General features: G+C 42.4%; 1 protein-coding gene across 1 annotated transcript; it reads right to left on the reverse strand.

Moving 5' to 3' along the window:
* Positions 1-3139: 3139 nt before the first annotated feature.
* On the reverse strand, positions 3140-23971 carry LOC138973509 (uncharacterized). Its single transcript, XM_070346217.1, has 12 exons — positions 23884-23971; positions 22343-22427; positions 15427-15620; positions 14394-14672; positions 13655-13787; positions 12971-13195; positions 12028-12146; positions 11200-11305; positions 8891-9109; positions 8697-8732; positions 7590-7705; positions 3140-4946 (listed from the first exon to the last, which is right to left on the reverse strand). Exons 2-12 carry the CDS (start codon positions 22392-22394, stop codon positions 4797-4799), a joined length of 1629 nt encoding a protein of 542 aa, XP_070202318.1. The 5' UTR covers positions 22395-22427; positions 23884-23971; the 3' UTR covers positions 3140-4796.
* Positions 23972-24449: the final 478 nt, after the last annotated feature.

Consider the following 24449-nt stretch of genomic DNA (forward strand, 5'->3'; position numbering starts at 1 on the left):
TAATTTTCCTCTAAGGATGCTCGTGCGGTTTGTTTGTCGGGTATTTATGAGTGAGGATTAACATTTACAACTGTTTACAGCAGAGACGTTTTAGATGTGGTTATTAATTAAGATGATTTGACCCGATAATCTTTGTTTTTGTAGCACGAATGACCGAGATGACTGCCTGAGAATTAAGGTTCGTTATGCGAGGTAGCGTCAGGTTCTTAAACTGTTGCTTATTACACCCTCGTATAATTGGGTGTGTAGATTTAAGAATAAGAATAAGAATAGGAATACTTTATTATCTCATAGATATCTCATGTCTGTTTGTTTCACCGGCGTACGTGAAACTGCGTGTATTAATTGATTAATTAATGGAGTTTTCAATTGAGGGAGTGATTGATTGATTGATTGTGGAATAGCTGGTTGATCGATTTGTTTCTTGAAAGATGGATGGATGAAATTGCTACTCGTTATTCATTCAAATATTTTCGTGCAAGTATTGGTGGTTTTCAAAAAGGTGTTCCATATTCAGACTTTGGACAAACATCTTTATTTCAGTAAGCTTCTGAACTTCTAAGTTTGCACTATTACGTGTTGTTGTTGTTGTTGTTCTTCTTCTTCTTCTTCTTCTTCTTCTTCTTCTGCGTTCGTGGGCTGTAACTCCCACGTACACTCGTGTTTTTCCACGAGTGGAATTTTACGTGTATGAGCGTTTTTACCCCGCCATTTAGCCAGCCATACGCCGCTTTCGGAGGAGTTACTTGTTCAATTAGGATACGGGGAAATCCCAGGTAACAGCGCGACTAAGCCACCATAACAGAGATGCAACTAGCATTACTGAACTCCACCATGCAGATCTGAGCATTTCCACATATCGACCAGTTCTTGAACGGTTCAATATTCGCACACCAACGCAGCACCAATAACAAACACTCACCTGCCATCTTTACACACGAGGCACGCGCAGGCGCAAGCGACGACTTCCGGTCTCCAGGGGGAACATGGGAAGGATTTTAAAAGTTGGATCGGCGGGGAACCTATCAAACAGGGTTTACAGTCCCACACGCTTCAAGCTCTCTCTTGATCTCAGCCCTTTGCCTGTGTTCATACAGTAACTAAACTAGTCTTGTTGGATCGATTCTTTCTTTCTTTATTTGGTGTTTAACGTCGTTTTCAACCATTCAAGGTTATATCGCGACCGATGGAAGGGGGGAGATGGGATAGAGCCACTTGTCAATTGTTTCTTGTTCACAAAAGCACTAATCAAAAATTTGCTCCAGGGGCTTGCAACGTAGTACAGTATATTACCTTAATGGGAGAATGCAAGTTTCCAGTACAAAGGACTTAACATTTCTTACATACTGCTTGACTAAAATCTTTACAAACATTGACTATATTCTATACAAGAAACACTTAACAAGGGTAAAAGGAGAAACAGAATCCGTTTGTCGCCTCTTACGACATGCTGGGGAGCATCGGGTAAATTCTTTCTCGTCCCAACCAATATGGGACTCCCCCTAACCCGCGGGGGGCTGTTGGATCGATGGAAACGAGGGTAATGTGCAAGAATAGTGTCCAGGGCTGAGATGCACGAGGCGAAAGTGGGTGCCACCCAGACGGGAGAGAACAAACCGCGGGGTCTGATTGGTTGAAATCACTACAAATCTCAATTTCAACCAATCCAACACCGCGGCTGACTCCCACCCGGTTGGTCACTTTCTCGTTAACCTCAGCTCTGATTTCATCGAAGCCGCAGCAACCCCCCTTTTAAGACCTCAGAAATTTGAGAAAATCAGGTCTTAAAAAGGAGGGAGTCTTAAAATGGTGGTCTATTTACAGAGGTTTGTTTGTTTGTTCGTTCGTTCATGGGCTGAAACTCCCACGGCTTTTACGTGTATGACCGTTTTTACCCCGCCATTTAGGCAGCCATACGCCGCTTTCGGAGGAAGCATGCTGGGTATTTTCGTGTTTCTATAACCCACCGAACTCTGACATGGATTTCAGGATCTTTTTCGTGCCCACTTGGTCTTGTGCTTGCGTGTACACACGGGGGTGTTCGGACACCGAGGAGACTCTGAGAAATAAATCTCTCGCCGAACGTGGGGACGAACTCACGCTGACAGCGGCAAACTGGATACAAATCCAGCGCGCTACCGACTGAGCTACATCCCCGCCCATTTACAGAGGTTATAAACAGAAGGTGTAAGAGAACAGGGTCTGTAAAGGGAGGTTGTCTTACACTGGGAGTTGGGTGGGGGGGGGGGGGGATGTCATAAAAGTGGGATTCGACTGTACCAAACTGTGCAAAGAAAGAGAGGCGTGGTTGTGTGTATATACGTTGGTGTTTTTTTTTAAATTGGAATTTAATTCACACAAAATATACGGTTAGATTCCTTGTTACTTCCTAATCCTAAACATGTACTACAGTTTTGTAATGTTTGAATGAAAATGTGCTAAAACTGCCAGATTTGGCACTTTCTTCCATTTTAAAACAAGACTCATTGAGTTAACACTCCTCATCATCATAAACACTCTTTATCATCACAAACATTCCTCATCATCATAAACACTCCTCATCATCATAAACACTCCTTGTCATTTTCCGATTCCAAAAATATATAGTGTTGTTTTGTTCGGCGTTGAAAACATGCTTTACATTTCGTGTGTGTCAGTATATGTCTACCTGTGTGTGTGTGAGGGTGTGTGTGCGTGTGTGTTTGTGTGTGTGTGTGTGTGTGTGTGTGTGTGTGTGTGTGTGTGTGTGTGTGTGTGTGTGTGTGTGCGTGCGTGCAAGCATGCGTGCGTGCGTGTGTGTGCGCGTATGTATGTGTGTTCTCGCGCGCATAATGTGGCGGGGAGGGTGGAGGGGGGGGGAGGTAGGGAGAGGTGAACTAGAAGTGTGTGTGTGTGCGTGTGTGTGTGTGTGTGTATGTGTGTGTGTGTGAGTGCGTGTGTGTGTATGTGTGTGTGTGTGTGTGTGTGTGTGTGTCTGTCTGTCTGTCTGTCAGCATGCGCGTGTGTGTGTGGGTGTGTTCTCGCGCGCATAATATGGTGAGGAGGGGGTGGGGGGGGGGGGGGGGGGGTGGGGAGGGTAGAGTTGATCTAGAAGAACAGTTGTGAGCGTCGCCCACTGTGTGTGTCTTTGTGTTTGGACTGCTTCGCATACGCTCACAACACCCACTCGACAACACGGTGTGACCTTAGTACTTTAAAGGTCAGTTGCCTTGCTGCCAAATGAAGAAATCGATCATTAAAATCCGTTGATTCTGGTATACACGAGCTTCAAATTTAACCCGTTTGCTGTCGGTAAGTATTTGAACACAAAATATTACATGTATTTACCTAAATTTACAACTTACAAAATGCCCTTGATGTATACATACATGAATACAGCACACACGCACAGATTGTTTGTTATATGTCTTTCTTCTTCTTTGCTGTCTATTGAACGCTTGTTGCCCGTTAAATCAAGTTACCAAGGACGTCAGCTGACGTCCACCAGGCAGGGAAATGGTAAAACACCGATTTTAAACCCCCCGGATTACCGATTGCAGGACACACTAGCATTGGTAATTGTGAAGAAAACTGATTTTATAATCAATGGAAGGTCTTGCTAAACTTTCACACATATTTGTATCACACATGTGAATTTATAAATTATAATAAAAAATTGAATTTTTGTTGTAAAATTCACTTGGATGAGATTCATATCAAGGCACCCTTTGAATTAACCTGGTCTAGTAGTTCAAGGCATCAAGCATTGTTCGTGTCGCTGTCTTGTTCATGCACACATTCCACAAACAGATACAATATCCAGGAAGAGTTGTTTCTCTTCTATCATAAAAGTTTGGCCGTAGAAAGACAGATGACATTCTAAATTAAAGTGTTGAACACCCTTTCTGTGACCAGTTTTGAACACAGCTGACATTTGTTTGTTTGTTTGCTTAACGCCCAGCCGACCACGAAGGGCCATATCAGGGCGGTGCTGCTTTGACATTTAACGTGCGCCACACACAAGACAGAAGTCGCAGCACAGGCTTCATTGGTCTCACCCAGTCACCGGACCAACCAGTCCACAGCTGACATTGTACATAGTTCTACTAGCAAAATAACACAATAGCAACACGTATGGAAAAATGATATAAAAGGGATGAAAGGTTTGTTAATAATTTAATCAAACCATGCTATGACGCTGCCATGTTCAACGATCCTGAAGAGCACACATGGTAAACACTAGTGTTCAAAACTGGTTAGAGAAAGGGTGTTCAAAACTGGTTAGAGAAAGGGTGTTCAAAACTGGTTACAGAAAGGGTGTTCAAAACTGGTTAGAGAAAGGGTGTTCAAAACTGGTTAGAGAAAGGGTGTTCAAAACTGGTTAGAGAAAGGGTGTTCAAAACTGGTTAGAGAAAGGGTGTTCAAAACTGGTTGGAGAAAGGGTGTTCAAAACTGGTTAGAGAAAGGGTGTTCAAAACTGGTTACAGAAAGGGTGTTCAAAACTGGTTACAGAAAGGGTGTTCAAAACTGGTTACAGAAAGGGTGTTCAAAACTGGTTACAGAAAGGGTGTTCAAAACTGGTTACAGAAAGGGTGTTCAAAACTGGTTACAGAAAGGGTGTTCAAAAGTAAAACACTTCAGATTAAGACGGTCCTTAACTGGGCCAAAAGTCGTCATCGCAAAGATCTCGCGACGTCGACTTCGCCCAGTTGATGACATGATTTAGAGTGAAGGCAGAGAAGATGGGCTGCCTCGTAAACCTTAGTGTATACTTTGCTAGAAGATGTACATTGTCCAATGTCCAACGTTCATGGAGTCTATGAAGCCTTGTTGAGGTGACCTAGAAGTGGCGATTTCTTGGACGTGACGTCTTTAATGGCGAGCTGCAACCTGCTGGCCGCCTGTGACGTGGCGACGTTGCCTGACCGAGTTAGCTCCCTTGTCACCTGGCCCAGTCCTCGGTGAGACTGTCAGAGAAAACATCAACACAAAGTAATCATTTAAAGCACACTCCTTTTCGTGAAAACTGTTCGGCTTACCGTCTCAGATCTGGACAGGTTTTTACACGGGATAAGATAAGATCATCCCCTCCACTTGGTCACATACGAAAAATCAACAGCCTGACTGCTCTGCTTGCCGTCGTGAGTTGATTTTCTTCTTCTAAATTCGTAATTAGGGTAATAGGAAGTAAGTCCAGCATGTATCAAGCCAAGACCACCGCCCTTCCACCTTTTCACAAAACACTGATCACCATCCCGCCATACGTTTCAACACAGTGTCGAATGACTAGTTACTCACTAGATGCGCTGTCTTTTTATATTTAGTCAAGTTTTGACTAAATATTTTAACGTAGAGGGGGGAATCGAGACGAGGGTCGTGGTGTATGTGTGTGTGTCTGTCTGTCTGTCTGTCTGTCTGTGTGTGTGTGTAGAGCGATTCAGACTAAACTACTGGACCGATCTTTATGAAATTTGACATGAGAGTTCCTGGGTATGAAATCCCCATACGTTTTTTTCATTTTTTTGATAAATGTCTTTGATGACGTCATATCCGGATTTTCCTGAAAGTTGAGGCGGCACTGTCACGCTCTCTTTTTTCAATCAAATTGGTTGAAATTTTGGTCAAGTAATCTTCGACGAAGGCCGGACTTCGGTATTGCATTTCAGCTTGGTGGCTTAAAAACTAATGAGTGAGTTTGGTCATTAAAAATCTGAAAATTGTAATAAAAATATTTTTTTTATAAAACGATCCAAATTTACGTACATCTTATTCTTTATCATTTTCTGATTCAAAAAATATATAAATATGTTATATTTTGATTAAAAACAAGCTCTGAAAATTAAAAATATAAAAATTATTATCAAAATTAAATTGTCCAAATCATTTTAAAAACACCTTCATCTTATTCCTTGTCGGTTCCTGATTCCAAAAACATATAGATATGATATGTTTGGATTAAAAACACGCTCAGAAAGTTAAAACGAAGAGAGGTACAGAAAAGCGTGCTATCGTTCTCAGCGCAACGTACTACCCCACTCTTCTTGTCAATTTCACTGCCTTTGCCGTGCGCGGTGGACTGACGATGCTACGAGTATACGGTCTTGCTGCGTTGCGTTGCGTTCAGTTTCATTCTGTGAGTTCGACAGCTACTTGACTAAATGTTGTATTTTCGCCTTACGCGACTTGTTATATTTAGTCAAGTTTTGACTAAATATTTTAACATCGAGGGGGAATCGAAACGAGGGTCGTGGTGTATGTGCGTGTGTCTGTGTGTCTGTGTGTGTGTGTAGAGCGATTCAGACTAAACTACTGGACCGATCTTTATGAAATTTGACATGAGAGTTCCTGGGTATGAAATCCCCAGACGTTTTTTTAATTTTGTTGATAAATGTCATATCCGGCTTTTCGTGAAAGTTGAGGCGGCACTGTCACGCCCTCATTTTTCAACCAAATTGGTTGAAATTTTGGTCAAGTAATCTTCGACGAAGCCCGGACTTCGGTATTGCATTTCAGCTTGGTGGCTTAAAAATTAATTAATGACTTTGGTCATTAAAAATCTGAAAATTGTAAAAAAAAAAAAAAAATTTTATAAAACGATCCAAATTTACGTTTATCTTATTCTCCATCATTTGCTGATTCCAAAAACATATAAATATGTTATATTCGGATTAAAAACAAGCTCTGAAAATTAAATATATAAAAATTATTATCAAATTTTTTTTTTTCGAAATCAATTTAAAAACACTTTCATCTTATTACTTGTTGGTTCCTGATTCCAAAAACATATAGATATAATATGTTTGGATTAAAAACACGCTCAGAAAGTTAAAACGAAGAGAGGTACAGAAAAGCGTGCTATCCTTCTCAGCGCAACGAATACCCCGCTCTTCTTGTCAATTCCACGGGCACTGCCTTTGCCACGGGCGGTGGAGTGACGATGCTACGAGTATACGGTCTTGCTGCTTTGCGTTGCGTTCAGTTTCATTCTGTGAGTTCGACAGCTACTTGACTAAATATTGTATTTTCGCTTTACGCGACTTGTTTTTATTTATTTATTAGCAATGTTTATGCTGTTGTTGAACCACAACACGGTGGCCTAGTGGTAAGGCGTCCGCCCAGTGAGCGGGAGGTCGTGGGTTCGAACCCCGGCCGGGACATACCTAAGACTTTAAAATTGGCAATCTAGTGGCTGCTCCGCCTGGCGTCTGGCATTATGGGGTTAGTGCTAGGACTGGTTGGTCCGGTGTCAGAATAATGTGACTGGGTGAGACATGAAGCCTGTGCTGCGACTTCTGTCTTGTGTGTGGCGCACGTTAAATGTCAAAGCAGCACCGCCCTGATATCACCTTTCGTGGTGGACTGGGCGTTAAGCAAGCAAATAAGCAAAGCTGTTGTTGTCTCCATCAATGTATTGGTTGTCTTTCTGCTTGGTATTTATGTCGCGTGTCGCAGGCTGGTATCAGTTAACACAAGATATAGACACGTTTCTTTCCTTTGACTTAGTTGGGCAGCTTTACGTCGGCGTTCTCTGTTGCAAAAATGATTTGTAAGTAGGCATGTTCATTGGTGTAAAACTGAAAGCAAACAAACCAAAATGAGACATTGCTGACCTGAATAATTTCCCCGTATTCTGTGGATGATGCGAGTGCCCCAATAACGTTTAGAACTTGTTCCTTCACCCCTTCGTCTCCTTTTTCCAGATGCTGCTTTAACATATCCAGACCGCCTGAAAAAACAGTTTTTGTATGAACATGTCTAATGACTTGATTGGCTTCTACTGAATGTTGTTGCAGTTAACATTTTATCGTTAAGGTGACCTTTTGCCCTGTAATATCTGTATACGATTTATTAAGTTTTGATAACAACAAAGGTTGACCAAAAGAAAACAAAAAACATTAGCTAAACTGGATGTTTAAAAAAACTAGCGTGTCTGCTTTGCCTGACAGTCAAATCGGTTAGTGGCATGCGTAGGGAACAGAATATTGTTTCTACAGTTTGGAAAAAAATCAGAAAAATAAATATGTATATTTAGAAGGCAATCGATCTGCCGACTCATAGCATGCGGTCAAATCGGTTTGTGGCATGCGTAGCGAACAAAATATTGTTTCTACAGTTAAACAAATATATCAAAAAAATAAATATGTACATTTAGAAAGCAATCGATCTGCTGACTCATAGCATGCGGTCAAATAGAAAGGCGTTCGATGCATACGTAGACTAAATACATGATTCTGTGATAGCTTGCACGTTGACCTATGAGTTGTCTTTGAAACATGATATGAGGATGAGCCTTCTTTTAAAACTGTGAAAGGAATAATCCATTTAGTTGAACAGTAGGATGGTGTGTTCATTCTTTTAGAATGTATACATTTATATTACTACATGTTTCAGACACATATCCAATTGCTGCATTTTTGTCAATTGTTTCATGTCATGTATTTTGAATAAAATTGTGTTTAAACCATATCCAATTGCATATACTTACATATATTTAAAATTAATTTGAAAGAAGTATTGTACATTTTGAAGCTTATGTCTAACATAGATCAAACATACAATGTGTAAACATATTGGGGAATAAAAAAAAGAGAGAGAAAAAAAAAGAAAAGAAGATACATTTGTTAGTGCGTATGGTGCTTTGCTCCAACGATATTTATTTTGAAAATGACTTTTAGGAAAACTATAAAAAAAAAAAAAAACAGTTACAAGTACTGTACCTCTGGCAAATATTTCTCGTTTCTTGTTGTCGTCTCGTGCCGTGAATTTTTTTTTTTTTTTTTTTTTTCTGCGTTCGTGGGCTGAAACTCCCACGTACACTCGTGGTTTTTTGTTTTTTTGCACGAGTGGAATTTTACGTGTATGACCGTTTTTTACCCCGCCATTTAGGCAGCCATACGCCGTTTTCGGAGGAGTGCCGTGAATAAGAGGGCTTGCAGAACTTGTTGCAGACACTCACTTCCGGTACCTGTACCACTTCCGGTGCCTGTTCCACTTCCGGTGCCTACTGCATTTCCGGTGTCCAGGCTGTCTAAGATGTACTCCACCACCCCAATGCCAAGAGTTGCCATGGCTTTGGAATTCTCGCAGAGAAAGTTACATTGACAGTCGTCTGTGATTTCTTCTGTTTCTGCTGGTGAAGGAAAGAGAAATGGCTTTGTGAACACTGCTTTTCATAGGTGCGTATAACAGATAACAGGGATATTCAAAATGATGTTCATGTACCTCTTATAGGTCAACTGTGACATACCTTCTTTGAACTAGAATAGTTGGTTTATCAGATAAAAAACACACCCACCACCACCCTTAACTACACAATGCTTCCCATGTAAACGATCATGCTCACTATCTCAATCAATCAATCAATGAGTCTTATATCGCGCATATTCCGTGGGTACAGTTCTAGGCGCTCTGCAGTGATGCCGTGTGAGATGAAATTTTATACGGCCAGTAGATTGCAGCCATTTCGGCGCATATTTACCTTTCACGGACTATTATTCCAAGTCACACGGGTATAGGTAGACAATTATTAACTGTGCCTAAGCAATTTTGCCAGGAAAGACCTTTTTGTCAATCGTGGGATCTTTAACGTGCACACCCAATGTAGTGTACACGGGGGGAGGTTCGGACACCGAAGAGAGTCTGCACACAAAGTTGACTCTGTGAAATAAATTTCCGCCGAACCTGGGATCGAACTCACGCTGACAGCGGCCAACTGAATACAAATCCAGCGCGCTACCAACTGAGCTATATCCCCGCCCACTATCTCAGTTCATTCAACGATAAAGCCATCCCTCAATGTGGACACATAGCAAACTGCCTGGCTTCTCCCCCCTTGCAGGATATAAATATTGATGGGCGCTGTGGCGGGTTGGCGGGGCCCGGGTAGCTCAGGTGGTAGAGCACTGGACTAGTGATCGAAAGGTCGCTGGTTCGAATCCGGGCCGGGACGGACACGGGTCAACTTTATGTGCAGACCCAGAGACGGTATCCATCTCCCACCCCCGTGTCACCACAATGGCACGTTAACGATCTTGGTCATTCTACCATAAGTGCAGATGGCTGATACCACCTAAACACGCATACATCAAAAGCCGTGAGGGCGTGAAAACTCGAATCGTATAAACCAATTCATGTCCAATATAGGCAATTAAGACCTGACGGACAATAAGCCCCTTAAAATTTACTTTGGCGGGATGGTAAGACGTCGGCCTCTTAATCGGAAGGTCGTGAGTTCGAATCCCGGCCGCGGCCGCCTGGTGGGTTAAGTGTGGATATTTTTCCGATCTCCCAAGTCAACGTATGTGCAGACCTGCTAGTTGCTTATCCCCCTTCGTGTGCACACGCAAGCACAAGACCAAGTGCGCATGGAAAAGATCCTGTAATCCATGTCAGAGTTCGGTGGGTTATAGAAACAGGAAAATACCCAGCATGCTTCCTCCGAAAGCGGCGTATGGCTGCCTAAATGGCGGGGTAAAAACGCTCATACACACGTAAAAATCCACTCGTGCAAAAACACAAGTGTACGTGGGAGTTTGAGCCCACGAACGCAGAAGAAGAAGATGTAAACAATTTATTAACTGACACAAGTATCAATCAGTGAAATTGATTCACCACCAAATGTCAACGCTGCATAGAAAGCCGCCAGACTGTTTGTTTGTTTGTTTGTTTGTTTGTTTGTTTGTTTGTTTGCAGGGTGATATCAGGGCGGGGCTGCTTTGACATTTGTCATTTAACGTGCGCCACACACAAGACAGAAGTCGCAGCACAGGCTTAATGTCTCACCCAGTCACATTATTCTAACACCGGACCAACCAGTCCTAGCACTAACCCCATAATGCCAGACGCCAGGCGGATCAGCCACTAGATTGCCAATTTTAAAGTCTCAGGTATGACCCGGCCGGGGTTCGAACCCACGACCTCCCTCTCACTGGGCGGACGCCTTACCACCGCCAGACTGTTGAATTTTGACATATGTGCAAGTGGCGGGATGCTGTAATCACAGATAGAAGTCTGAACGGATCTGTGATTGTGTACGTGATGATTTACAGGGAGGGAATAGTACATGTAAGTATACCTAGCTGTAAACATACCTGTCACCTTACCTGTAATCATACATGTATGTAAGTCTAACTGAAAGTCTAACAGTAAGTCTACCTGTAAGTCTGCCTGTACGTACAGCTGTAAGTATATACGTGCAAGACTAGCTGTAAGAATACCTACGTTGTAAGTCTGTCATTTGGGTAATGAGAGTTGCAGCCCATTGACATAAGGTGGGATGATCCCCCTTTTTCACCCGCTGCAAGACTTGACCAAGGTTTCGGTCCATCTGTGGAAAATAATCATCAGCCATCTCTTCACGACAATGCATTGGGAATGGGAAGACTTCGCGAAACACTGAACATGCAGTCATTTGGTGTAAGTAAAAGCTATTTACATACGAAGTTTAGTGACTAAACCGAAATGGGACTGAAATAGCAAAGATAGTGGTACCCGTATGTGGGTGTGTGTGTGTGTTTGTGTGTGTGTGTGTGTGTGTGTGTGTGTGTGAGAGAGAGAGAGAGTGAGTGTGTGCGTGCGTGCGTGCATGCGGGCATATGTGTGCATATCTCTCTGTCTGTCTCTGTCTCTGTCTCTGTCTCTCTCTCTCTCTCTCTCTCTCTCTCTCTCTCTCTCTCTCTCTCTCTCATATGTATGTTTCGTCAAATTCGTAGTGTCCATATACTCTTTTCATGTGTTGTTTTGTTCTCGTCTTTGTTTGCAAGGACAGATTGTAAGACTAGGCAATGCCTAAAATCTCCATCCTTCTGTAATAAAGTTTAATCAATTAATCAATCAATCAATCAATCTCTCTCTCTCTCTCTCTCTGTCTCTCTCTCTCTCTCTCTCTCTCTGTCTCTCTCTCTCTCTCTGTCTCTGTCTCTCTCTCTCTCTCTCTCTCTCTCTCTCTCTCTCTCTCTCTCTCTCTCTCTCTCTCTCTCTCTCTCTCAGGACACACACGAAAAGGTACCAGAAAAATGAAGAGTAAAGAATTTTTTTTTAAGAACATGCCTTGAAGACGTATACGTTGCCTGGGTCTTGTATAAGCGCCACGAGCGTTTCCATGGCAACGTCTTTCTGCACCTGCATAGCAGCAAGATCGAGGACCCGTACCAAGATCTGAAGACCTCCTGCACAGAATTGACGAATCAGATTCTCGCAGCTTATAAAATATGATTGCTCTTTTATCGCTTCATTCTCAGAGTTACCTTCCATTAAATATTTGCTAAAAACTAAACAAAACACGATCAAATCAGTGTCTTCGTATTTCTTGACAAAACGGTTATGTTAATGTGTGTTATGAAGTTTCCTTGTCATTGGATCTCTTCGGGAACTGCCTTCTATCTTTTTGGAGATCTTATGACATATTATGACATATATCATGACATATTATGACATATAAGGATCGACATACTCCTTCTACCTTGTTTAACTCCAAATTTGTGCTCCTGTGTAATTTGGGTCTGAATAACCGTCGATTCAATACTTTGCTAGGCCAACTCGCTCTCTGTTCAAATAACTTGTCACCAAGGGTGTCTGCCTCGCACGATACAACGGTGGGAGCATGGATGGCAATGGACGGTGCTGGGAAATAACTCTGCCAGGTGTTAATGGGTTATGGAGGAGTTGTTTTCCTTGAATGTTTCAACAAAAACCACTGCGGCAAGCCTACAATGTCACGTATAGCTTGCCTCAATGTTTCTATCGAAAAGCAAGGAAAAACAAGGGAGAGCACTTAACTCTTCCCGAACCCATCAAAACCCGACAGAGTTATTTCCGAAATTCGTTTATTGTACATGTAGTACTTTCTAACCTTGAACGTCAACTGATTATAATTTATGAAGTGTTATGTCCCATTATTACATTTGGTGTGGTTGTTTTTATTCATATTGTATCGTGGTGTTTTTTTTCAAATTCAAGTAACTCTATGGGTTTCTGAAATATAATGTTGTACCTTGAGCGACAATACGTCTCCGGTTGACCTCATTCCTGGCAAAGTGTGACAGCCCGTGCACCACGGCGTCTGTCTGCCAGCCCTCGCTCTCACGACCTTGAGAGGTGAACGACGCGGAGGTCGTATCCAGGAAGTACTGAAGGGTGTCACAGTCCAACTCAATGAAGTCAAGGTCACGATCTTCTACCAGAAACGCCAAAGTGATGAGGGCCAAACCCTTGATGACTGAACATAAATTGTGGTCGAATACATTTGAGTATATTTAAGATGTAAAAGAAAAGATCTGATCAACAAAGGGAAATAGGCACTCTAAATGCAAAATAGTAGGCTAAAATAAGTTATGCAGAACTTAGCTGGCACCCAAGATAATAACAAGCATTGAAATGAACAAGCACAAACTCACACACACACACACACACACACACACACACACACACACACACACACACACACACACATACATACGCACACACACACATCAGTACAGGGCCACGAACACACACACACACACACGCACACACACACACACACGCACACACACACACACACACACACACGTACACACACACTCACACACATAAACACACACACATAAACACACAAACACACACACACACACACAAACACATACACACACACACACAAACAGACACACACACACACACACACACACTATAACCTTACCGTTAGCATCTTTATCCACGAACGCTTGAACATCGTCCACGACAGGTTTCTGCCTCAGTATCTGTACAACTTCAGGGTGACGACAGCAGTTGAACAATGTCCCCATAGATTCGATGTACACATGTCCGTCTTTCTGTCACATGCAATTACTTTCAAAGAAACTGGAAATATTAACTGTCAGGGCCGGTATGTTACAGTCGAGATTACAGACTTTAGCCAACACCGACATTAACTCTGTCCTCAATGCACATTTTGCCGGATTAAAGTCTCTATACTTCTGCATTCCAGCTCAGAACACTTTTGACTAAGTCTTAAACACAAAAAGCTATCAGAGTATTGATAGTTTGCCCCTTTCATAATTTGTGCAGTGTCGAACTGACAATTTGATAACTAAACACACACGTGGCAATGCAGGCAGGCAGACACGCGAACCGATATAAGGACAGATATATAAAAGAAGAAGTAAAATTGGAAAGATGAGCCACAGAATAGAGAAGTGCAAAAGAAGAAAATGGGAGAATCTGAAAGCACCACTTAATGACTGTTTATCCAAAGGCGCACTTTTGAACAGCCTTTCTGTAACCTGTTTTGAACACTGCGGTATAGAAGACGCTAAAGGTAGCACATGGAAAACAAGACGTACAATAGTGTTTACCATGTGATGCCTTTTTGCGAGTAGAGTTATGCACTGTGTCAAACTGTGTTCAAAACACTTCAATTTGGAGTGCGTCACACTCACCAGCGCGTCAGACGAAAGATGCTTCGTGTGACGTAGATCCTCTATGACGAAGTCCTGCAGAAACCCAGTGCGAGCCAGACTGAGTCGGAACTCCATCCCAAAACACGACAGGATCAAGAAAAACGTCTTTAAAAAGTAAACACACCACGTCTCGTCCTCATCAAAGGGAGGTAACATCTCCGCCACGTAGTTCCTACCCTTGGCTTGGCAAATCTGACGGTACAGGTTGACCAAGACTTCCACCGCTCCCACGAGTACACAGAACTTTCCGAGAACGACCTGCAGATGATGAACACAATTGAGTATGTCATATTACTACGCTTACGTTGGCCATTTTGAATCACACTCGAAATCACTGCAAACACAGATCTGGGCCAGCTTCTGATATGTGGAACTGGCCGAAATGGAATCAAGTACACTGTGTTTGAATTGTTTTTACGTCATCCACAAACACATGTAGTAGGCTAACATGTCTTGACTTTTACAATTTAAGTTAAACAAATTAAAAAAAAAGCCCTCCAGCACTAATCAGAATACTCGACAAACAGTAAACACAATGCATTATGGGAATGTGTCTGTAAATTGGGAATTGCAAATGCGTAGCTGAACTGCTGGGAAATTGCCAAGTCCGTAGCGGCGCTGGCATTTAAACCAGTTGTCGCTATCGGCGTGGGTTCGATCTCCACGTTCGGCGAGGGATTTACTTTCCAGAGTCAACTTTTTGCAGACTCTCCTCGGTGTTCAACCCCTCCCCGTGTGCACGCATGCGCACGATGAAGAACCAAAGTTCACGGCGGAAGTCGCAGAGCTTGGAAACATGAATACACGCATACAGGAAAAAGAATTTTTTTTTTAAATGGGTAGCGCCTTACTGTATGGCAGCTCGCTTTCCCCGGTGAGAAAGCACTTCGAATTTCCATGAGGGTGACCTCACAGGACTATGTGGAATCTAATCCTTGTCCTATCCTTACCCCGTCTACCTGCACATGCATGCGACCTCTCGCGATAGTTCAGACACGCATGCGTAACAAACCTGAGGAGTATGGAAGTCCTGTGGCGTTTCGATGTTGACGAGAATCTGCAGAAGGATGTCCCGAGTCCTTTGGTAATCCATGGCGTGGTCGTTGAGATGGTCCGTGAGGTCCACCACCAGGCGAAAGCTTTGCCACATCTTGGGGTGCTCTTGGTACAGCGTCAAGATGCTCCGTCGGTCGTCTGGTGATAACCCTAAAACAAGGCAAGACCTTGAGATGGTAAGGACACCCCATGTCCCCCATGTACTGGTAGATAAATCCAAACTACTTTTCTGGTAACAGGTACCGGGCCCTTTTTTTCAGGTAATTAATATTATGCTGTGTATTGGCGGAAAGGTGTATGTGAGCAAGAGAAAGGGAGAGAGAGAGAGAGAGAGAGGGGGAGAGAGAGAGAGAGAGGGAGAGAGGGAGAGGGAGAGAGAGGGAGGGGGATAGAGAAAGGGAGAGGGAGAGAGAGAGAGAGAGAGAGAGAGAGAGAGAGAGAGAGAGAGAGGGAGAGAGAAACTGAAACTGAAACTGAAACTGAACTTTATTACCAAAGGATAGAGGTTTTAGGCAAAGCCTAATCTTACAACCTGTCCCTTATACAAACACTTAATACAGACGCACATAATATAGATAGTAAAATTGACAAGGTTATTGTTACTTCCAGACGTACATAATGTAAATAGTAATAAGAAAAGGGTTATGGTTTTGTATACACATTCAAAAATGGGAAAAACAATATAGTGTGGAAATTGCAGCATAGTTGCAATAATGCATTGCATATAAATATCCAAAACAACTAATAACAAAAGGGAGAAAACAAATGTGGGGAGGAATTGTCCCAATCATTCGCATGTATATCATTATCAATACATACACATAAAGAACAAATCAAAATACAAACATAACTTGACTAAATGTAAAAAGCACTAAAATATCAGACATGAAAAGTGTTCTATTTACCCATTAAGCGGGAATGAAACTGGCGCCTAAACGTTTTCACAGAAGAGGCATTTCGGAGGGGTAGGGGTATGGAATTCCATAGAGACGCTCCTGAGAAGGCTAAACTTGACTTATACAAGTCTAGACGAGGGATGGGGGGAATCAGGTTCTGGGACCCATATCTTTTTGTGGCATGTCTGAAATGTGATTTTAAATATCCAGGAACATTATTGTTAATTACTTTGTACATAAAGACAGCCTTGTTTAGCGTCAACTGATCTTTCAAGGGAAGGAAATTAAGGAGCTTTAATTTATCATCTGTTGGCTTATTTGACTCATGCAGAATTAGTTTTGCAGCACGGCGATGAAGAGAATTGAGTCGTTTGAGATGAACATCACTGCAGTTATCCCAAAGTGTTGAAGCAAAGTTGATATGGGGCATTATGTGAGCGTAATAAAACAACTTGAGTGCTTCCACATCGGCATAATGTCTTAATTTAGACAATAAGTACAAATTTTTAGATACTAATTTGCAAATTTTACTCAAGTGAGTTTGCCATTTCAATTCTTGATCAACAGTAACCCCTAATAATTTATGCTCTTTAACTTGTTGCACTTGAGTTGAATCAATTGACAGTTGAAGTTGTAAGGGTTTTAATTGGTGTTTTTGTCTAGTTGTAATCACCATACTTTTCGTCTTAACAGGGTGAATAACCATTGCATTAGTGGTGCACCATTCTGTCATCTCATCTATACTTTTTTGAAGAGATTGGTTGACGGCTACCAAAGACTTCTGACTGGTGTGGATTGATGAATCATCCGCAAAGAACTCACATCTTACTTTCTCATCTGACACATGAAGAGGTAAATCATTTATATAAATACAGAACAATATAGGTCCTAATACAGACCCTTGAGGCACACCACTTTTGACAAAATCATTCGACGAAGTTTTACAGTTGATGAATACATATTGTTTCCGTTTTGAAAGATATGATTCGAAGAAGGCACAAGCAGAGTCATCTTTTAAGTAGCATTGTAATTTCTTTAATAATAAGGAGTGGTCTACAAGGTCAAATGCTTTTTTAAAGTCCAGGAATAACGCTCCTGTTACTTCGGATTCATTAATAGCTGATAACCAAGTTTCACATAAAGAGCTGAGAGCAGTGTGGCATGAATGCTTAGAGCGAAATCCAGACTGAAATGGATGAAACAAATTCATTCGTTCCATATATTCCAGTAAATATTTCTGAATATGCTTCTCCAAAGGCTTAGATAAAACAGGTAAGAGGGAAATTGGTCGAAAGTTGTTAGGGTCCGTAAGATCCTTGCTTTTTGGGAGTGGCACTACCTTGGCACATTTTAAAATAGAGGGAAAAACGTTTTGTTGTATGCCAAGGTTGTAGACATAAGTCAGTGAATCAATTATGTATGGTAAAGCAAGTTTGAGCAACCGGACAGGAATCTTATCGGGACCCATTGACTTTTTATTCGCCATCTGTTCTATCAGTTTTCCAACCTCGTGGACAGTAATGGGTGGAATAGAAAACGATTCGTTTTGAGTCAACTTTCGTCCACAAAATGTTTTTAATTTTTCTAGAGAGACATCAATATCAAAGGACTCAATCTGCGTGAGACAGGCTTTCTGCGAGCGAAATAAAGTGTTGATTAAAGTCTTCTGGAATTATTTGTGACGGAGAATTGGTCGATCTCTTTCGAGATTTATCAAGAACTCCATTCATTGCTCGCCAAATTGTAGAAGTATCTCTCTTATCAGAAAACAATTTATTAAAATAATCTGCTTTTGCTTGCCTTACCGTTTTCAAAACTTCATTCCTTTGTAATTTGTACTCGCTTTTCAGGTTATGTTCTTTAAAGAAATCACGCAACGCCATAGCCTCAATAATGTCCGATGTCAACCAAGGGGGCAGGTGGGGATGTTTCACCCTATGCTGACGTAGTGGAGCGTGTTTATCAATAATGGAACACAAAATCTCATGGAAAAGATTGCAAGCATCATCTGCGTTACTGCAATTAAATACGCTTTGAAATGGCGCTCGATTAAGATCACAGAAAAAGGCAGACTCGTCAAAGTATTTAAAACTTCTGTACTCGATAGTTGTATGACCTTTATGCTGTGATTTGGGCAATCTCAGAACAATCGAGCAAAAAACAGAATAATGATCACTGAAAGTGGAGTGTACTACTTGAACATTTGAAACAGAGAGAGAGAGAGAGCGAGAGAGAGAGAGGGGGTAGAGAGAGAGAGGGGAGAAAGAGAGAGGGGAGATAGAGAGGGAGAGAGAGAGGGGGAGAGAGGGGGAGAGAGAGGGAGAGAGAAAGGGAGAGAGAGGGGGGAGAGAAAGAGAAAGAGAGAGAATGAGAGGGGAGAGAGAGAGAGGGAGAGAGAGAGGAAATAGAGAGAGGAGAGAGGGAGAGAGAGAGGGGAGAGAGAGGGAGAGAGAGGGAGAGAGAGAGAGGGAGAGAGAGGGAGAGAGAGAGAGAGGGGGGGAGAGAGAGGTGAGAGAGGGGAGAGGGAGAGAGAGAGGGAGAGAGAGAGAGAGAGGGGAGAGAGAGGGAGAGAGAGAGAGGGAGAGAGAGGGGGGGAGAGAGAGAGGGAAAGGGAGATAGAGAGGGAGAGAAGGGAGAGGGAGAGAGAGAGGGGGAGAGAGAGAGGGGGGAGAGAGAGGGAGAGAGAGGGAGATAGAGAGAGAGAGAAGGGAGAGAGAGAGAGGGAGAGGGAGAGAGGGAGAGAGAGAGAGAAAGAGAGAGAGAGAGAAAAGAGAGAGGAGAGAGAGAGAGAGAGAGATCAAATCAAATCAAATCAAATCAAATTTTATTTTACGAGGGTTGTGGCATAAGCAATATAAACGAGCTTCTTTTCAACCAGCCCTCGCCCAGAGAGGGACTATTCTAATCTTAAAATAAAAAAATAAAAAAAATAAAAAAAGGCAGAAAAACTATTCACATGACTACGTTATATACACGTTGTAGACTATACATACATTCTTGCGTTATGAAACACGGATGCTTTATGGACAGATATGATCAATATGAAAATAATCAGAACGAAGTCTTCCATCACTGTGACTTTTCGTAATTTGACATTAAATGTAATGAGAGGTGTTTTTTGAAAGTATTGAGACTTGTTGGGACTCGAACTGATTCCGGGAGAGAATTCCACAAAACGCTGCCAGAATAAGCTAAACTTGATTTAAAGGCCAACATCCACAGGAATTTTTCTCCTGGAGCGACCTAAACTTGAACCCGAGGCAGTTCGCCAAAAAGAACCGCCGATCACGAGAAAAGCATGCGTATCGCATGCGAGACGATTTGCAAGCAAGCCAGCGCAGCAGCGGGTGGGGATTTGGTCTCGGCAAAGAAACTACAATGCAGTGTTTTGTCTCGGTGAGACTGAAAGAGAGACAGAGAGCACGAGAGAGAGCGACAGGGACACAGTGATTCAAACGCACACCTCTGGTAAAGTTGTAGCACGTCCGCCTATGGCCAAAGTGATTCGGGTTCGATTCCTGGCATGTGTGGTCTATGTTTTTTGTGGTTTTTTTTAAATTCTTGTTTACTATTGTTTATTATGAACGTTTTAATGTTTTATTTTACTCTAATAATTTTTTTAATTGTGTAAAATAAATAAATATTTTTTTAAATTTTTTTTTTTTAATCCACGTGCACAAGACAAAAACTTTCATACTGGGGGAGCGAGCCAGTCTGAAGAGTACTCGGGTCCAGCGCCAGCGTTTTTTATAATTTCGCTTCACGCGACTTGTTATTTATGTATCCAAAACATCATAGAACGTGGTACAATGCATGAAAACAACGCCGACAGTAAACAAGATGTTATCTGGGCAGTACATTGGGTTGAACTAAAAGAATTCTGCTGAGAATGTACAAAAGAAAAAACAAGTCGCGTAAGGCGAAAATACAACATTTAGTCAAGTAGCTGTCGAACTCACAGAATGAAACGGAACGCAATGCAATTTTTCAGCAAGACCGTATACACGCCGGAACCTCGGCTGTACCCGCGGATAACCGCAGGCTCTGCAGGCTGTTCACCGCAGACAGAAATTGTCAACACGAGTGGTGAGTGTCTGCACAAAATCGTCTCTGCTTTCTCTAAAATGACATATCATTACAAAACTATTGTTTGTACTTCAACCTAAGGTATTATAGCACCCTATCATCGATTTAATTTTTTCCTTTCGTTCGTATGTGAAGGCTGAGCTTCGAGTATTTGTGGATTTCCTGTAAAAAGTGCCAAAATTCTGACTTCTGCAACTTGTTTAATAAGCTTGGATTTCCGTAATAAATGTGTAAAGTCAGAATTTTGGCACTTTTTACACTGGGAGGGACCTAAGCTTGGCGGGTCCATTGTTCGGACCCGGCAAAGCCGGCGTACGGCTCTAAGTATTTCATCCCGGCGAAGCCGGCTACCCGGCGAAGCGGGTATTCCTCTAGTCCAGAGATATATCCATTACTTTCAACTTGCGCCTCTTTGTATTCCTGTAAGCCTGCCACTTATTTATAAAAAGAAACGTTTGATACTTTTACCAAACAGTTAGTATAATGCACGATTTACCTGTATTCGTCTTTAAATTCTGCAAGACTGAAGCGAAAGAGGTCTGTCTCAGTTTTGTCGTCAGTTTGCTGTGTACATTTACACACGCACAACGAACAACACATGCACAGGCCCGGGGGAAGCTCTCCTTTCTTATGTCCGACGATAGACGTATACATGTAGTTTACATGTTTATTAGTCAGATTACGTGTATGATATGACGGAGAGTCGCATCGGTTTGATGCCGTGAACCCAACCGTGGCTGTGGCTGTCGTTTGAAGTAGCCTACTTCTTTATAGAGATTCATTTACATTCTACTTCTGACAAAGGCATGTTTGGTACCTACTGAATCCTTGTTGCGTGTAGTTTTACGTGGCACGTTGCCCAAAGTTGTATTCTTGAGGAGCATAAAATAAAACGTGTTACAAAGTTATCTCAAAACTCTGCAGTGACTGCTCGCGCAGCAGGTCAGCTAATTATAGCACGCAGCCTCCACAGACAGCTTTCGAGCCGAGACCATATGAGTCGCCGCTCCTGCGGCTCGTCAAAAACTGCACGCACTGCAGTGTTTTCAGTCACGAGAATAAAATAGCTTCGTCAATCCACGCGGCAAGGAAGTCGCTCGATTTTTGCGTGCAACACGAAGTAAACAGACATGCAAGAAGAGCGACGGGTTCAAGTTTAGGTCGCTCCAGGAGAAAAATTCTTTTGGATGTTGGCCTTTAAAGAGATCTATCCGCGGAATGGGGACGTTGAATTTTCGGCTTGGTTTGGCTTTAAATTTTGTAATGAAAGCACTCGGTGCATGGCCGGAAAGGATTTTGTGAAGGAGCACGCCTTTATTTGATTTACATCTTTCTTTTAAGGGCAAAATCTTAAGTTTTTTATAATCGTCCAAAACAAGACTGGATTGTTTTAACAGAACTGATTTTAGTGCTCGTCTGTGTAGACTATACAGTGGTTTTAAAAATGTTTGCAAAGAGAGAGAGAGAGAGAGAGAGAGAGAGAGAGAGAGAGAGAGAGAGAGAGAGAGAGAGAGAGAGAGAGAGAGAGAGAGAGAGAGAGAATGAGATGGGAGAGAGAGAGAGAGAGAGAGGGGGGGGGGTGGGGAGGGAGAGAGAGGAGGAGAGGGGGGGAGGGGGGGGGAGAGGCCGCGAGGAGGGACATTAATAAGTTGTTTACAACGGTACTTCAATGTGTGGAATAATTGTTTTCGAATCTGCAATAAATAAGGAAGCAAACGGGCAAAGACATAATTAAATCTTGTTTAACCCCGGTCTCTGGGTCACAAGTTTTCTCACGTGAAAAATTATGTTTGTCCTGCTATTCAATTGTGAGTAAATTTCTTCGGATCTGTTTTGTGTGCTTCTCAAGGTAAATAAGATGGTTTACATCAGAACAAAACTAAAGTGTACCTGACAGCTTGCTTTTCACGGCATCGTCGCCGTCTGTAGAGGACGATGCCATGCTCTCCTGTGGCCTGGCCCCACTGCTGGGAATCTGTGTGATACATTTTCGTATATCAATTTCTTGCGTTGTTTAACCTTAAACCCTAAACCCTTCCCCCGAAGAGTGTCAAAAGCGTTTTGAATAAGAGCTGAAAGTGTGTGTGTGTATGTGTGTGTGTGTGTGTGTGTGTGTGTGTGAGTGTGTGTGTGTGTGTGTGTGTGTGAGTGTGTGTGAGTGTGTGTGTGTGTGTGTGTGTGTGTGTGTCAGTGTATGTATGTATGTGTGTGTGTGTGTGTGTGTGCATGTGTGTTTGTGTCTGTGTGTCTGTCTGTCTGTCTGTCCGTCTGTCTCCGTAACTGCCTATGGTAACTGTTATACGCCAATATATTCTTTATACACACCGTTCTCTCTTTCTGTGGGCTGTTTCTGTGTGTCTGTCTGCCTATGTGTTCTGTGTATATCTCTTTCTGTCTGTCTATGTCCTGTGTCTATCTGTCTGTCTATGATTTGTGCCTAGGGTATAATTATCGTGTTTTTGATAAATGTCTGCGGCGTATCTCGGTCCGGTTGTCTTCCGATGTGTCTGTCTATTCGTTCATCTGTGCGTCTGAAGTGAGTTTTTATGTGTCTCTGTGCCTGTGTCTACGAAGCTGCCTCGGACTCTTTCACTCTATGTGTTTATTCGTGCGACTGTATGTATATACATATCTGCATGTGTGTCTGTGCAATTCAGTTACAATGTCTCTGCCCACTTGGCAAAGTGAAATAGCTTACAGTCTCATAGGAAAGATGCAACGAAGCAAACAAAGCGAACAAACCATCAAACAATAAAACACACAAAGCAGATAGGCCCCCCAAAACATTGAAACAAAAGCAAATAAATGACTAATGAAACACACATACATATACAAAACAAATACTCAAACACAAAAACAAACGAACGTAGCAACCTCCTGCAAACATAGACCAAAATGAATCAAATCAAGGTTTGATCTTGCAAATCCTATACCTAGGCTTAGGCCTATACTCGTATTTTCTAAAAACGCGTCAAAACAACTAACGCTAAAAGTACACTCTCCAATCAGAATCACTCAAGCATAAGCTGTGTTGGCTTCGCTCAAGCGTCACACAAAACGTCCAAGGCAGTGGTATGACCTACATAATGATATAGTGTACAAAATCACTTAACACGAGTGTGTTAAGCCAGAATTATTACAGTAAGCATCAAGATCACTAGCAAGCTGAGCCAGCATTATTACAAAGTACATCAAGATCACAACAGTACGAACCAAAACATACCTTTCAGCAGACAAGACAAGACAACCCTAACCCTAACCCTAAGCCCACATCAACTTACGCAAGAACACAACCGTAGCTCAGTGTCTGCAGTCCAGCCGCGAAAGTGTGTTTTACTTCAGACGAAAAACGTAGGCCTACTGTATTTACATCGATAACAGGTAAGTACGAACCTGACACATATAAAATGGATACACATAATTATACGTACAGCGTAGGACAGGCGACGGCAGCAACTGAGCAGGAAGTGCCAATTAAATCGGGAATTCGCAGTTTTACTGGCGTGGCCTTGCGCTAAGAAACTGTGTATCGCAGCAGGAAATAGCTTGTTTTAATGTTTGTTTTGAAGATCAGGTTGTTCACGCCAGTGTTTGTACTATGTATGTAGGCTATTCACTGTGTGTCTGGCTGGCTGGCTGGTTGGCAAATACACACACACACACACACGCACACGCGCGCACACACACTGCACACACACACTGCACACACATACACACACAAACGCACACACACACACACACACACACACACACACACACACACACATACACATAAACGCACTCACGCATACGCACACTCACACATACACATACAAATATAAATACGCGCGCAAGCACGCACGCACGCACACCTACACACACACACACACACACACACACACACACACACACACACACTCACACACACACACACACACACACTCACACACACACACACACACACACACTCACACACACACACACACATATGCTTTCGAATATATAGAAGTGAAGCAGA

This window comes from Littorina saxatilis, linkage group LG8, assembly GCF_037325665.1.
Source record: "Littorina saxatilis isolate snail1 linkage group LG8, US_GU_Lsax_2.0, whole genome shotgun sequence".
Taxonomy (NCBI): Eukaryota; Metazoa; Mollusca; class Gastropoda; order Littorinimorpha; family Littorinidae; genus Littorina; species Littorina saxatilis.